At 51.1% G+C, this 15,738-nt stretch overlaps 1 protein-coding gene across 1 annotated transcript in view; it reads left to right on the top strand.

Moving 5' to 3' along the window:
- IGDCC4 (immunoglobulin superfamily, DCC subclass, member 4) overlaps positions 1-12,484 on the top strand; it is a gene marked incomplete at its 5' end in the record, with an annotated part of 55,384 nt that extends 42,900 nt beyond the window's left edge. Inside the window, 7 exons of the mRNA XM_010132848.1 lie at positions 1-21; positions 1,117-1,287; positions 1,544-1,681; positions 2,137-2,242; positions 3,146-3,380; positions 10,257-10,421; positions 11,963-12,484. Of these exons, the coding sequence (XP_010131150.1) occupies positions 1-21; positions 1,117-1,287; positions 1,544-1,681; positions 2,137-2,242; positions 3,146-3,380; positions 10,257-10,421; positions 11,963-12,484 (1,358 nt within the window). The remainder of the gene's footprint in view (positions 22-1,116; positions 1,288-1,543; positions 1,682-2,136; positions 2,243-3,145; positions 3,381-10,256; positions 10,422-11,962) is intronic.
- Between the last annotated feature and the right edge of the window lie 3,254 nt (positions 12,485-15,738).

The following is a 15,738-nucleotide window of genomic DNA, read 5'->3' as shown; positions in this document are numbered from 1 at the left end:
AGCGGTTCACCCTTCCTGACCGTGAGTATTTATGGGAATTGAGTCCTGATTTCTCCTGGCTTTCCCTGAATCTCTGTCGAATCCCTGCTAATGTGCTGCTATGAGTTGTGGTCTCAGATCACCTCTAAGCAATGATGCCCCTGAGTACCTGCTGAGTGCTGCGTTGTAAACAGAGAGGAGCATGTAAAGAGAATTGAGGCAATGATTGCTGTTGCTGTGGGGCTGCCTCTGACTTCACAGAAATCCTGCTTGTGAGAGAGAGCTGATGATGCACCACTTAAGCACCAGGTCCTCCCCAGTGCTGAGGGTCACTATCCGAACAAGAGTGCTTTACCCAGCCTGGTTTTTCAGCAAGACCTCCACCCCTTAGCTTCAGGCCTGGTGAAGGCTGGGAGGCAGAGAGGATCCCGGGGGCTGCGGTGGGTTAGTGTTAAGGGTCGAGGGTCCGAGGTACCCACCCCTCGAATTACCGTAACGATATGCCTCATATCTTGCAAGACTAAAGTCCTGATAAGCCGCTAACAAGCATCAAAAGTTTTCTGTGTGAGCTTTGGCTGGCTTCCCAGCCAACACACTATCTCGTCGCATTTCCTTTCGGTGGGGAACAGCCCCCCTTTTCAAACTGCGACATTTAGCTCACTACCCTGGGACAGCTTCTCTGGCTATCAGCTTCACAGAGCAGCGGCGATGGCCGCTGGAGATGGCGTGTGTCCTGAGTCTTGTTGTGGTGCAAGCAGGGCTTTGGGGAAGATGGAGAAGAAAGCAACAAGGAGCGAGGGTGTGCTGGGAGTGTTCTCTCAAAGATGAGAGCAATGTTGCACAGCCTCAAACTGAGTTGGGTGGCTTTATCTGCACTGTCACGTTTCCCTTGGCTGGTTGGCCACGATGGTCAAGTCTCACCCTGCACTGGACTCAACAGTCTCCTCTCTGCGCTCTCCATGGCTTGTCTGACTGAGCTGTCCGGCCACGCAGACTGCCCATCGTTTCACGCTTGCAAACGTGGCTGTGGCACCACTGAGAAGGATTTGGGAAGGCAAAAGTAGTCGTGCCCTGCAGGGTGAACACTGTCCTCCTCTTTTCTGCTGTTCATGCTGGATCTTTACTCATCTCTGCCAGGTCCCTCGACTCCTCCATCTGACCTGCGGCTGCACCCGCTCAACCCCTACGCTGTCCAGGTGCACTGGTGTCCCCCTGCCGAGCCAAACGGCATCATCGTGGAGTACCTCATCCTCTATAACGCCAACAACACGCAGCCGGATGACATGTGGACCTTGCTGACGCGAGAAGGTAAGCTTCCTCGACGAACCCACCAGGTCCTCCTCCCGCCTTCTTCCCTAGCTACAGAGCCCTGGTTGGTCGGTCCTGCTGCCCTGGTTTTTGCCTCACTTAGTACGGAGGAAGTGTGTGAGTTACCTTTTAAAGCTTGTGACACAAACTCCCTCACTTCTGAGGGTCCAGCAGAATTCCACTGCTGCTTTGTTGCAGCCTCTGAATACTCTTGAAACTGCTCATTTTAAACCTCTTTTGACTTGTTTTTGATCAGGAAATATCTTCAGCACTGAAGTGCATGGCCTGGAAAGTGATACCAGATACTTCTTCAAGATGGGAGCAAAGACAGTCGTGGGCTCTGGTCCCTACTCAACCGTTAAGGATGTGCACACCCTCCGGGAGAAGCTGTCTGGTATGGATTTCCCCTTTGTCCTGGTGCAGGAAGCGAGTTGCGTGGCTGAAGACTGTGATTTATCAGTGGCTCCATTTCTGTTTGCTAAGCAATTGCTTGATGTCACCGTACAGGGTGCAGAGGATCTTGGCAGAGTCCTCAAATGTGCAGCTCCACAGGCCTCAGGCAGCTCCAGAACCCATCCCACAGCCAACCGTCACCTCTCTTCCCCACCCCAGCTCATGCAACCCGCATCTTGCGGCCTTTTTGTGTAGCGTGAAATTACTGAATGCGAATAGATGCCGGTTTGCTTTAAGCTGCTCTAAACTGTCAACTGCCGAGTAATCTTCTTCCTTTATGTGGACAGAGGCATCGCTTACTGGTTTCAGTGAAGCTGGTGCTTCTCTAAATTTAAGACTCTTTGTACCATCTTCCTGCTAGCAGCTGAAATGATGTATCTGTCCTTCCCCTCCTAGACATTCTGGATATCCACTCCGTCACGGGGATCATTGTGGGAGTGTGCCTGGGGCTGCTCTGCATTCTCTTCTGCATGTGCGCCAGCTTCCGCCACAGCAAGCAGAGGTAGGTGTCACCTCGCCTTGGCGGGAGGTGAAGGCAGCTGGTGTGGGAGGAGACAGTACACCGCGAGCTGCTTCCCCGTGTTCAGCTCGGCTGTTTGGGATGCGCTGTGCAGCATCAATTAATGCAGAGATTGAGTCTTGGGAATACTGGCTGGCCAAGGAACATGCACTAATTTATCTTCTCAATCGTTTCTCTTTAATTTGCATTCTTAGACTAACAGGAGTTTTTCAGAGAAAGGAGGAAAAAAAGAAGAAAACAAGAAAAGGGAAAAACCACTATTTGCAGTTTTACCCGTGCCTGTTAGTGTGGGCAGTATTTTGCTTCTGCTGTTGGACAGCTCTAAGGATGTTTGGAAAGGGTTTGTTACCTTCCGGCTGGGAAAACAATGAAAGACTTCCCGGTGAGGGACAGGCTGGTTGAAGGAGGATTGGGCTCAGCCCAAAGCCCTCTGCTGCCCCAGGGCTCTGAGTCCAGCCACAAGCATTTGGACAGGCCATGACTGGAAAGCAGCTTAGTTGTTGAGAAGAGCTTTGAGTTGACAGCAGATCTCAGGACGAGGAGCAAGCGGCTTCTGAAGTCTCATCCTAATGTGGACACCAAGCTTTTCTCTGTTGTCTGTGAAGCAGAGATGACAGGAGGGGTGACAGGAGCCCTGGGCAGGGGCTGGACGGGGTGAAGGGATGAAGCTGGGGAGAGACTGCTGCAGTGAAAGCTGTTAGAGTAGGACATGGATAGAAGATCCCCTTCCTCAGGAGTGTCAGCGCGGGAACTTGACCCTGGCTGCTTCCACCAGGACAGGCTGAGTGGCCCAGAGGGGATCACTTCGTCTGGCAGCCTTTAGCTGTTGGGACCGAGGAAAGTGAGGCTTGTGAGAGATGTCAAATGTTGCTTGTTTTGCCTCAGGGAGGCCCTGCCAGGCCTGGATCCCCAGGCAGCCAGCAACCACACTTACTACCACCGGAGCAGGCAAGGGGTGGCAGCTCCTGGTGCCACCTTGGACTCCCATGAGCTCGAGTCCCTCATGTCCCCGCTGCCAGAGGATGTGCCCGTGCCCCTGGGGGACATCACAGAACTGACGGAAGTGCACAGCCTCATCCACACGAGCCTCCCTGAGGACATCATCCATGGAAAGAGGAAGGTAAGGACCCATTTGTGTGGTGATGGGCTCCCACCCTAGGCAAGAGCCTTTGTTTGGTGTGTCGCTGCTGGGAAGCCAGGGTCTGATCCTGTCCTGGCTCCGTGAAGTACTGGCAGTCTCGGCCGCAGCTGGTGCAGGGCAGCCGTGCATTTCCCTCACTGTAAAACTGACTGGCTCAGTCTTGGCTGTCAGCTCTGAGTTTGGGCTCCCCGAGCCATCTCCCACCCCTTTCCATCTCCTGGGATGGTGACCCCGCATCCCAGAGGAGCAGCTCCCAAACGCGCTGCTGCAGCAAGCTGTGCTGTTCCTGCTGCTGTGGGGTAGAGATGGTGTGAGAAAGTGTGATGTCTGGAGGAGATGTTCTGCCTTCCAAGATACTCTTCTGTTTAGAGTGAAAGGAGCTTTGTCTGTAAATAGCGTGTTCACTGGAACGCCCTTGAAGATCTACAAGAGGGGAATTTGGGTTTTATTTGTGAACCTTATTTTCTGAAGTAGTTCTTTCCTGCCCTGCGTGGCTTGCCTGACATTGCACTGTCTTTCGTTCCTCCCTGCCCATTTCCTCTCTCAAGCTTGCCTGAAACATTTCATTCCATTAGGGAACCTTTAATTGGCCTAATTTAGTTAATCTGTTTATGTCTCTCTTTGTAGCCCAGGGAGAGCATGTAAAGTAATTAGGAGGTTCAGTAAAACAAATGCATTGTGAGCGCATGGGATTTCACGTCTGCATCGACGATGCGCTCACGTGTCGCTGGTGGGAAGGTGAGTTCAGGATACCTGACTAACCCCGGCCCTGTCCGTGCTGCTCATGTGGCCTTTTGGCAACGCAGCGTCTTCTGCTGGTAGTCCCGTGAGCTGAAGCCGTGCTCTTGGCATCCCTGAGTGCCACGGCAGATCAGCGCTCAGCCGAAGGCGAGGCAGCATGGTTTTCGGTGGAATGTAGCTGTCTGTCTGGACCCAAGCTGAAGAGCACGAGAAATTTCCTACAGCTCTTTCTAACCTGCAGACAGGTCAGGGTGGGAGGCCTTTCTGGGGACAGTGTATCCAGGTCTCTCTTCCAAAGCAGCAATCCTGTCTGCAGAGGTTTACACAAAGATTTTAAGGTGTATGGGGCAGGGGCTGGAGAGGGCAGAGCCAAGGCCTGAGACTTTGAGGTCCCCAGCATCTGTCGCAGAGGCTGGCAGCATCCAGCAGCAAAGTTATGTTCGGAGATCAGCGCTTCAGGGAGAAGGGTGAATCTGGCCTCTGTAATTGGGTGAGGAAAGGACACTGAGAGTTAACTTCACCAGGATTTTTGCCAGCAGAATAAAGACCTTGGGTTTTCATGATGGATGTGGCTAGGGAAGCAGGGATCACTGAGGCGCAGCCACCCAGAGAGCAGTGTTGTCACCCATGCTGACTGGTGAGGATGACCTGGCAGGGGAAGGAGAGCTCGGGTGTCGGCCGGGAGCAACAGGCTGTTGTTGCTGGGAGTGGGCACTGGAGGGAGATGTGCTCCCACGCAGGAGGCCCTGCTCCCCCGACTACCCAGTTCCTGCTGGCAGTGCCACCTGAGCCAGCCCTGGGCGCTCTTTCATCGTCTCAGTGCTCTGACATGTATAATCAAGGGTGAAAAGACTCGGGCCAAAACCATCTTTATGCTGCCGTTGCCAAGAGGCCAAGTGTCCAGACGGCCATGGGGTTTTACCTGGCTGGGCGGTCGAGGAGTTGGGCAGCTCTCATGAGCCTGGCCGGGCTGGTGTGCACGCGTCTGGGTCCCCACAACAGCAGCAAATCAGTCTGCTGGGAGTGTGCGCGTCTCCTTGCTTGTAGGCAAAGCTCTACTAGCTGAGGCCTGGGAGCAGGTTGTAGGTGCCTCAGGTTGTCGTCTGTGTCACAGATAGCTTCTTCCAGCAGCCAGTTAAGCTAGGCTGCCAGAAACCCCCAGGGACCTCGCCTGGAACAGTGTTGCTGGGAGCTTTGTACCCTACAGCAACCAGCTGCCTTTGTGGCCTTCTCTTTCTTCTCTCCTGCTGCGTGTGGTTGGGGTCGTGAAAAGCCGTGGCAAGGAATGTGGTAGAGCCACAGGAAACAGAAAACCCTTGTGGAAGGAAATCCTTGGTCCAGTCTGGCAAGGGGAGGCTCCCCAGGGTGCTCTAGGTGCCGTCCTAGTCGGTAGAGAAAGGGAATGAGAAATGTCTCCAGGATCCGTTTTATTTAACAGCACATCAGGTCACCACAGAGCTCGGGATGCTGGCTGGGACAGTTTCTGAGGCGGCTGCTGCTGCTGCTGTTTGTAGGCTGGTTTGTACAGCTGCGATGCCAAGGAACTAGCAGCTCCAGGCTTGCTGACCTTCTCCAGTTGCCTGCTAGGTTCTCTGTCCCCAAGTTATGCTCCCCAAACCTGTCTTGTGCTGGCTGGGTGGCTCTTGCCCTTAGCAGTGACAAGGAGAGCTGCCCCTATGCATGCAGGCTTGTCACACGCGGGCTCATTACTCAGCATTTCATGGGTTATTCTTTACCGGTTTTATTCTTATGGCAGCCCAAGGTTCCAGTGGAGACGGGAGGCTCCGTGGTGTTAGGAGATGCACGAACACAAAGCAGGGACTGTCCCCGTGCCATAAGCAGCCGGAAGTGAGTGAATGTCACTTTGCAGGTGTGGGAACTGGAGAAGAGTGAGATAAGAGCAGGAAGACTTCAACAGCGCTGAGATTTGAACTAATTCCTGCAGAGAATCGCGGGCGAGGGTTTTGAGAAGTCCCTGTGGACGCTTTCAAGTCAAGGTCACCAGTTCCTTTGAACGCGGGGCCGTGATTCCTCTTGAGCCATTACAAGTAATGCTGGGCGGGGTGCAGGATGGTGCAAGGGGCAGCTGGGACAGTTTTGGTGCTGCTGGCCAGCCCACCGGAGCTGCCCGGCCACCCTGCCCTGCTTGCAGGACAGCAAGGTGCCACGGCAGCCAAGCTGTCGGCTTTGGTCTCTCTGGGTGGGTGACAGCTCCATTAGGCAGGAGAACGCTCGGCCGTTTAGCAGGGCCTTTTCCTTCCTTTCTGTGTGTTTCCCAGAGGTCACACATGAGGATTTGTAAAGACACTGACAAGTGATTTTGTGCTCTCACTCTCTTCCCCTTTCAAGTGACCCCCAGACCGATGCCCTCGGTAGCCTGCCTTGTAAGTGACACTGTAGCGCAGAGGCTGTGGTGGTGCAGTTCTGCTTGCCCTGACAGATGGACCGAGGATGATGAAATGGCTCTGCTTCAGACATCTCTGTCACTGCTGCTTTTTGGCCAAGCAATGTAGGGGGTGGGGGAGAATGTTAAAAAGCATCTGCTTTCCATGTAAGACTCCAGCGTTTCACTGAATGAAGCCAAACCCAGAGTTTTGGCTTGGAAATGTTTGATGTTGTGCTTCTTGTAAGCTGGAACCTTCCTTGCTTGCTGCCCCGCTCCTTCCCTGTTGGCCTCCTCCCCACGGGCACTGTGTTTCCACAAAGCGTCCCCGTGACTGGGAGAGCAAAAGCTGCAGTGCAGTGGGGAACTTGGATCTACCGGGGTTGTTTGTCATTTGTTGTAGTTTTTCCACATGGAAAAAAAAGTCCCAGTGTTTTCTGGAAAGTCTTAGCTGCGAGCTGTGCTCCCGTTGAGAGCCAGCAGAGATATTCCTTTATCTGCCAGGGGAGAGGCCCGTGGTGTGTTGCATGGTGTGTGGAGGCACGGCTGCGGGCAGGGATTTCTGCGTGTTTGCATGACACGGAGCTTTCCCACTCCCACTGGCTGCTGTGGTGCCATGCGGCCACCAGTCCTCTCCACTATGACACTGTTAAAAGCCGGGCACATCTGAAACAGCCCCAGCCTCGTTTCGTGCAGGATTTCAAGCTAGTTTAAATAACCATCCTCATAAAACAGAGAAGGTTTCAAGATCAACATTTCCTACATGTTCATTCTCAGCTCATATATTTGCATGAAATCGTGACTTGTCACTGAAAAGGTAACATGATCCAGGCACATTTTTACCGCTGGGAGATTCTATAAAAGGGCTAAAATGAAAAGGCTTGTTTGCTTTGATAAGGATTTAGCCGTAATGGAAACACCTTTTATTGGAAGATGTTTTTATTAGTTTTCATTCTTGTGTTTGCAGTGAACAAAGGGATTTTTTCCTTTAAATTAGTATTAGACTGACACTCCTTGGCTTCGTTACGCTATTGTAAAAACCAAGAGAATGATTCCTTGTCTTCCTTCAGCCATTCACCAGCCCCCCTCAAATAGAAAGATCAAGTATCATTTATTACACCAAAAGACAGGCTTAAAAAAAAGCCAAGAAGTTTTCAGGCACACCAGACCTTCAGGTCTGCGATGAAAACAGACCTGGAGTTAATCGTGGCTGCCTAGCCTTAGAGACTAAGACCCCCACGAGGGTTTGGGATTTTTTTCCCCTCTCAAACATAACGTGCTTGAACAGCACATGGGATCTAGGCCATGTTGTGTGGCTGATGGGTTTTTCTGTTTGTTGAAAGTTGCAAACTGGTACAAAACAAGTTTGTTCTTCATTGCAGCCAATTTCAGCCAGAGCTGAACAGGCTGTTCCCAGAGTCATCAAAACCTGTGTAAACACGGCAGATTGACGTTTCCGCTAACAGATGGTCCGTCGGGGATTGCAGCAGAGCTGCCTGCTTCTTACCACGGTTTTTGGTATTCACAAGACGCCTGCGAGAAGGTTTTCAAGTTTGCTCCCTGTGTGTGTATGCGTACGATGCTCAGATCTTTCTGATGGCAAATATGCGTGTAAGCATCTCTAACAGGACACACATTTGTGTGCATATTTGTGTAGGTTCAACGCTGAAATTTCCAGGCAGTATTTGCTCAGTAACGTATGTTCCTTGGAAGAGGCGCAGAAGCCATCAGTCAGCGCCGTAGTTGCAGAAAGCCTTTCAGATGGCAGCAGAAGCAAATTGAACACGTTCCTCGAGTACTCATGCGTCGGGATGCTCCTTATTGTGAGCTCCGTGTGATCATTTGGTTTATTTCTTGCTATTAAAACGTAGTTTAATGATTGTCCACTTAGAAAGAGAGCAATTAGGGACTGCTCTTGGCTCGGAATATATGGTTCAGGATCACGGAGAAGGAAATGGCAAATCGCTGCCTCCAGCATCCGCTTCTAAAGGAGTGAATGCTTGATTTCCGCAGTGCGGGGTTTGGACATCACTGTTCTGCAGGGTGCTGTCACATAAATGGGGCCTTTTACTGCCTGTTTTCTTAAGGTTTGATGCTGAGGCAGCAGCAGAGCCCCTGTGACTTGGGGTTGATGCTGGATGTGACCTGCTCTGCCTCCTGCAAGGCACTGAACACCTTTGGCGCTTGGGTCAGGGTGGACAGAGAGCACCCGGGAAGGCTCAGGCCTCCCTTCAGCGCATACATGACCGCTTTAATGTGCCTTCTGCCAGCACCGACAGCACAAGGTAGCATTTGCTTCTTGGTAAATAGCTGACTTAGGAATGCCTGGCTCACACACAACATCTGGTTGTGTATTTCTACCTAATTTCCAGCCAGATGGACCGAGGCACGAGGAGGTCAAATGACTCACGCAAGGTCAGGCTGATGTCAGAAATCTCCTTGCCATCTCGGCTGGACTCGAGCTACGTTGACTGTTGTTGGAATAGATCCGGCCCTATGCAGAGCAGAAACCTGCGTTTCTCCCGCCTGACAGTGAGCACTAGGTGGTTAGTGGCTTTGAACAGATGAGCCGTGTATCCTCACCCCACACAGCCATCGTGCTCACACCGCCAGTATTCTGTACGCGCGCACACACGCTCACGGTTGCGTCAGCTCAGGATTTTCTCTTCGCTTCAGCCGTGTGTCGGCCTCTCGCTTCTACCCAGGTAACATGTAACATCTGTGGAACGAGCCCAGTGGTTCATGTGGTCCCTAACTGCCTACATACATATGTGAGGCAGTAGCAAGGCTGAGCTCAGGTAGAGCCCAATAAAATCAAAACCTGGAAAGAAAATACTTTTCTGCCTGTGAACTAATAGTCTGAACTGTTAAATAACTTCAGCTCTTAAAGGCACACATTTCCCGTACACAGAGGTGTGCATTCAACACTTTACTGCAAGGGGAAGCTGAGAGAACCCAGAACAAATTGCGTTCAGCCCATATAATTTAATTAGATCTACAAACAAGGTAACACTGGTTGCCCAGGGGATTTAAAGCAGAGCTAAGAATTGCTTGGTGGTCTGTGGTAGAAAAAAAAGTAAAATAAAAAAAAATGAGGCCCCCAGTTCTGTGCCTCTACGTTGATGGGGAATGGCAGAGTGTTTACCCAAGCCCTGTCTCAGAGCAGGAAATCCGTGCCGCTGAGTGAGCAGTTCAGCATTGTCTTCAGCTCTTCCAGAGCGCAGGGGCGAGGGTCCTCCACGCTGCAGAGCATCGCCTGTGCCCAAGCAAACACCAGAATCATTCAGCTCCAGGTTTCCACGGCCCCGGTTCCTTCCTGGCTTGGCAGTATTTTGCAGTAGGCTCAGTCTGCTCCGGCTTGTTGGCAGCTTGGCAGGGTGGACTTTGAAATGATGTCTTGTGCTGTGATATACCTGTTGGCCGCAAAATTTGAGAACTGGTGAAAAGCTCCTTATGAGACCAGTTGGAAACCCTCTGGCAGCTTTCATCCACTTGCTCTTCCTCAGACCATGTAACAGAGCGCTGTGGTAATGGGGTGCCTGTGCAGGTCCGTGGCAACGAGCATTTTTATTTTGATGCCATCAGAGTGTTTTCCTCATTGAACTTGTGTCTTCTAACGCCGTGGTATTTTCCCAACTTGCACTTCCCTTTTTCAGGCTTTCAGGTTTATGAAGATAAGAATCTGTCTCAGTGATAACCACATCTTTTCTCCTCCCGCTTTGCTTCTGCAGTCTTCATGGAATAAATCAGCCAGCCAGCCCTGGGCGAACAGCGTAGACAGATATGGGGACACCATCACAAAAGAGCCTCTCTCTGCTGTGAACGGATCGCTGAAGCTCCCCTCCAGCGCGGGACAGAAGCTTTTGTTACAGGCTCTGGTTTACGATGCCATGATGGTGGGTGCCGTCAGAGGTTTATTGACTAGGCTGTTCTGATGTGGTTTTTCCATTTATGCTCCCCACCTCCTTTTTTCAGCACAGGAGAAAATGTTCTTTTCTTTAAGGTAGCTTTAGATTGCTGATCGTGGGCTTTATTTTCATTTACTGGGTAAAGGAGCGTGTGCCAATGAGACTGGTGGGATTTGAGTAAAAGCTGTTTGTTTTCATCAAGCATCGCTGAAAGCCTCCCCTGACCTTCTGCCTTGACTCCAGCCACCCCCTGAGGGCCTGTGCTGTGAGTTTGTTCTTTCGGTGATGGCCCAGTGGGGTCAGACAGCTGGATTTGTGGCAGTTCTGGTTCCTGAGGACCCAGACCGAGTCACCATCAGTCTGCTCTGGGTCTTCGCTGTGGCCAGGAGCGAGCAGCGTTGTGCTCCTGCGTTCGGAAGGGTTCATACAAGGATCACAGTGTCTGTGCCTCAGTCTCAGCAAAGCACAACACCTGCTCAGACTGACTCTGTACCAGAAGATTTCTTTTGTTATTCCTTGAAAAAGTTCACCCCCACCCTCCACCCCCAGCAAATACTTCTGAGTAACCACCTATGTTTCCTTCCTAGATAGTAGTGTGAAAATCAATTATACACAGGATGTAATTAACATTGTGCCTTAGAGTTAAGACAATGTTCTACAGCCCAATTACCATTTCCAGCCCAGCTTTACCCATCAGAGTTTGTCAACAAAAGGAGAAAAGTGTTAAAATATGTAAATGACACACAAAGTTGGCTTCAACAGAAAGGGCAAATCATACGTGGGGTATCACTTGGATTGTCTTCTTGCTCCTAAATGACGCTCAGCCCAGAAGCCGAGCGCTGATTGCCCAGAGAGCTCTTTGTGAGCTTCCAGAATAATTTCTCTGTTAAATTATTAATCCAGCAGACCGACCCCCTGCGTGAGCTGGATTTGTGGAGACCCAGAGCCTGAACTCCCCTTAAACACTACAGATGAGTTCAAGTGCTTGTGCTGATACCAACTTCTGCAAGCGGTGACCAGGGCTCAAACAAACAAACATTTTGTGATATGCAGCCAAATGAGCCCCGGTATCTCGCTGTGGGTCTGTAGCATGAGCTGCCTCAGAAGGCAGTTTCCTAAAGCGCTGCCTGCTCACCCTTTAGAAATCTGGCTCTTAATATGGAAGCAGTCTGGTGAGGTTTCAAAATTGTGAGGTTTGAAAATTGTGGTCTTTGACAGAGGCTGGGAGGAATAGTTGCTCCAGCCTGCCAAGAACCAGCGGACAAATCACTTCACTCCCTCGAGACTTGCTTTCCCGAACGTAAAATAGGAATAATGATCCTGAGGTGATTTGAGATGCTTCTTAAGACGTCAGCTCTGAGAAACATATCAAGATAATGCTTAATAGAGGCACGTGGACATCTCATTGCACCCTGCAGGATTAAGAAGAAATACATTTCAGTGCTTGGTTGGGTCACAGCCTCAATTATCTGAATTTAATTTACTTTATCTGCTTTTTTTCTTTTTATTTTTCCCCTGTTTGCTAACAGAATGAAGCAAAGAAAAGCCACCCGCCAGCCAGCCTCCACCAAGTGGAAGCAGAGGTCATTGTCCATTCTGATTTTTCTGCCTCTGACCGACACTATGACTCCCAGCTGCACACCCTGGAGAGCGAAGAGACAGAGACCGAGGACCAGGAGCCTGAAGAGCTCCTGTCCGGAGAGCCAGCTCCTCCCAGCTCTCCCAGCACCCAGCAGGATGCTCACCAAGTGTTGGAGGACTGCATGGGCAGGTCTGGGGGTGAGGCCCAGGATGAGCTGGGTACTGACAGACAGACTAACCAGCCAGAGGCTGTTGGCATCTGTGGGCTCACCAATGGCTTCCACAGGCACAGGGAAAGTCTGAATTCGGTGGAGAGCGGAGATTCGGACTCCGTCCAGGACGGCAGGACGGATGTGCAGCCTGTCAAGTGCCAGTCACTCTCCCTGGCCCTGGAGGAGGTCCCGCTTTGTAGTAACTCTGGTTTAACCAGTTCATCCTCAGCATCTGAGAACGTGGTCCACAAACATTAAAGAGTGAACTAATCTGGTTTTGATCATGGGAGAGACAGAAGTGCGAGGAAGGGCCTGTCGCTGTGAGGTACCACATGCCCTTGACACACTGAGCCCAGCAGGAGCTGAGAGGTGCAGGATCTCACCAGAGCAGGCTTCGGACCCGTCAGCTGTACCTACTGCCTGCAGGAAGCCAGTAGGTAGATTGGTAAAGGCCCGTCTTCTTGCCATGGAAGCCGAGGAATAACTTGGCGTTTGTGGGAGCAGGATGGAGCCATCTGCCGAAGTCTGACATGAAACCACGGCTAGAACAGAGCCTTCTGCGTTAGACTGGGGCTGTCGCTTCGCTGTAGTCCTCAAGGTGACTGGCAAGACACCTTTTGATGCTGGGAAGAGGCAGCGTACCCCGAGCGATGCTTCGCCTTGGCACTACCTGCTGCCTCACTGCCTTGGGACGGGTTTTGTCAGGAGTCCCGCAAGAGGGTGGAAGCCGACACAAACAAAGTCAGTGAGCTGTAACCAGCAGCTTTTTCTGCCCTCCCGTGGTTAAAAGGATTATAAGGCTCTCTTTGTGCACTACCGCAGGAGCTGTTACTAGCAGGCTGGTGTAGTGGCCTTTTATTACACACTCTACGAGTGCCTCTAACAACTTGTACTATATAGAACCTTCTTCAGTGTCTGGGTCATTTCACCAACCTGGACTTCGTTTTTTGTAGGTTCTTGTACCTAATATTTTAGGTACGCATCTGTCCTTTTAATGTACAACATGTATTTTTATTTCCTTGGAACATCTTTATATTATTTAATTTTATAAAGTGGAGTAGTGTGTGGTATAGAGTAGAATTTTACTACTTCTCTTTCTCTCTTTATTTTTTCCTCCCTGACAACACAACTACCTCATGTCTGTTGGAGAAGAAAAGCAGTAGACCTACTCTTTTGTTATAGCTCATTATAGGTTTTAACTTATTCTTATACTGGCTTTTTCTAAAGAATATGTTTGCACTGGTTGTTGACTCGGTTTTTAATGCACAGTACTGCGGAGCTGGTGTCTCTCTTGCTTCGTTTTGAAGTGTGGCTGTGGGATGCCGTTCCTCCAGCTGGGGAGTTGGGCTGTGTCTCTGGAGGACTGTGTTTTGCAGGAGCTGGACAAAGGAGACTCCTTCAGCTGGCGGGATGTTGATCCTTCATTCCTTGGCAAGCTTATACTAGTGAAGAGAAAAAAGAACCAACAATTGTGAAACTAACTTGTGATCTCAGAGACTTTTTTTTTTTTTTTTTTTTTTTTTTTTTTTGTGCCCAAGAGGAGACATCTCAGATGGCTTTGGTTTCCAGAGAGTGGCTCTCAGCCTTCTGTAAGCTGCTGTGGAGTTGTTGAAGGCTGAGAATTTTCTAATCACTTCTGAGCATCCTGGCCAAAGCACTTTTGGGGTGTTTTTTAAGAGCAGAGCAGCACCAGAGCTTAACAATGAAAATCGAATCTTTGGTTTCATCCCAGTGAGTCTGGTTTGAAAATCACCCAGTGACTCTTCTTTGCTGACACATCTCCCAGCCTGGCCTTCTGGTGTGGGCTGGGCTGAATTGTTCTCCGCCTTTTCCTTAGCCTAGCTCTGCCCTGCCCTGTTCCAGGCCTGCAGAGTTTCCCTGTGAACACTACAGGTCAGACCAGCTCCTCGGGGGTTAACAAGGATTGATAATTCTGTTCATGGGGAGTTTGGTAAATGTTCTGTCCATTTGTTCATTTAAAAGATGAGGTAAAAGATGCCCATCTCCCTCTTTTCTTCCTGAAATTCCCCTGGAGCTGTGTGGGGAACTGTGTGCTGACCTGAGATCCTGTCAAAGACTTTGGTTTTTGTGGTGAAGTCCGGACTGAGACGGCACCGCTTGCAGCAAGGAGAACCTTGCTCCACCAGCTTCTGTTATGAAGAGCTGAGTCACAGCATTTGGAGCGGAGCTGGACCAGCCTGTGGCCTTGCAATCCTCCATCAAACCCCCTCAGCTCTAGCCCTTCAGTAGAGTGCCACCTCCAAGCCTCCACATGCCCGGTTGGGAAGGGTAGTGGAGCTTCCGCCTCTCCTCATCCTACAGCATATCTCTACCCAGCGTGAGATTCTGGTAAATGGCTGTATTTCCAGTTGTTGCTCTTGCTCTGTTGCTCCAGCTGCTGCTTGGTATCTTGAGGAGTCTCAGAAAAGCCATTCCATGCTCCAAAGCACCGAAAGGCTGCAGCACAGAGACTGGAAATAGGCACCAGTGAACAGGATAGGCCGGGGTTAGTGTGTGTGTGCGCTACCAGAGCAAGAAGCTGGGAAGGCGAGGAATCATAACTGGGCAGAGCAAGTGCGTAAATAACCTCCAGAACTCGCTGCCACAGGACTTTGAGACTAGTGACTTCGCAGGGCTACAGGCAAGGCGGTGAAGTGTTATTGCAGGCAATAAGGGCAATTCTCAGTTCTGTGGCAGTGGATGCAATGGCAGAGGGATAAACCTTCCAGCTGGGGAGTATCAGGCACTGGCTGTGGAAGGTGGGAGGACACCTCTGCAGCTGCGCGGAGTCCTTGCCCTTAGCCGGTGACAGAACAGACCCTGCTCAAGCCACGCTGCCACTGCTGATGTGCAGAATGTGAGAAGGACCCTCTTCCAAAACCTCACTGCAGAGGAACCCCTGGTGACTTCCTTCACCTCCAAACCCAAGTCATCAACCTGCAAGTGTGACAGCACGCTGAAGGACAGCTTCCACTGCACATCTTGGCTGCTGGCAGGAGTTTGGCCAGCAGTGGGTATGACCAGGGCACCAGCGTTCTCCTCCTGGCTCTCTGCCTTGACTCCGTACCTGGGCCAGGTCATGAACCAGCCCTGAGCTTTCCATCCAGGGGCCTGTGGGATGGAGGCTCGCTCCACTGCCTGATTTAGGAGCTTGCCACCGTTTCTGGGTGCTCCTTTATACATGCACCCTCTGCTTCGTCTGTATGGACTTTAACAATCATATAGCCACGGCCTGAGCATGGCTGCTCTGCCCAGCAGCTGTCCCTGCCTGTCACTGAAGCCAACACAAGCAGGCACAGCGTGGCACCATTCCCCGATCACAAAACCACCTTTGGGGAGATGCTTTGGGAGTGGTGCTTGTGCATCATGAAAATAGTTTGTCTCCTCACACCCAGGCATCTTCTGAGCTTGTTACACCCCACTGAATTGTGTGCAGCTGGCAGCATTCGGATGTCCAGGTCCTGCAGGGGCTGGGGACTGGTGTGCCAGACCTCCTCAGAGGCAGGGGATAA

Source organism: Buceros rhinoceros, unplaced genomic scaffold, assembly GCF_000710305.1.
Source record: "Buceros rhinoceros silvestris isolate BGI_N320 unplaced genomic scaffold, ASM71030v1 scaffold12190, whole genome shotgun sequence".
NCBI lineage: Eukaryota > Metazoa > Chordata > Aves > Bucerotiformes > Bucerotidae > Buceros > Buceros rhinoceros.
Note: the sequence above shows the minus strand (reverse complement) of the source record. Positions and strands in the feature narration are given on the sequence as shown.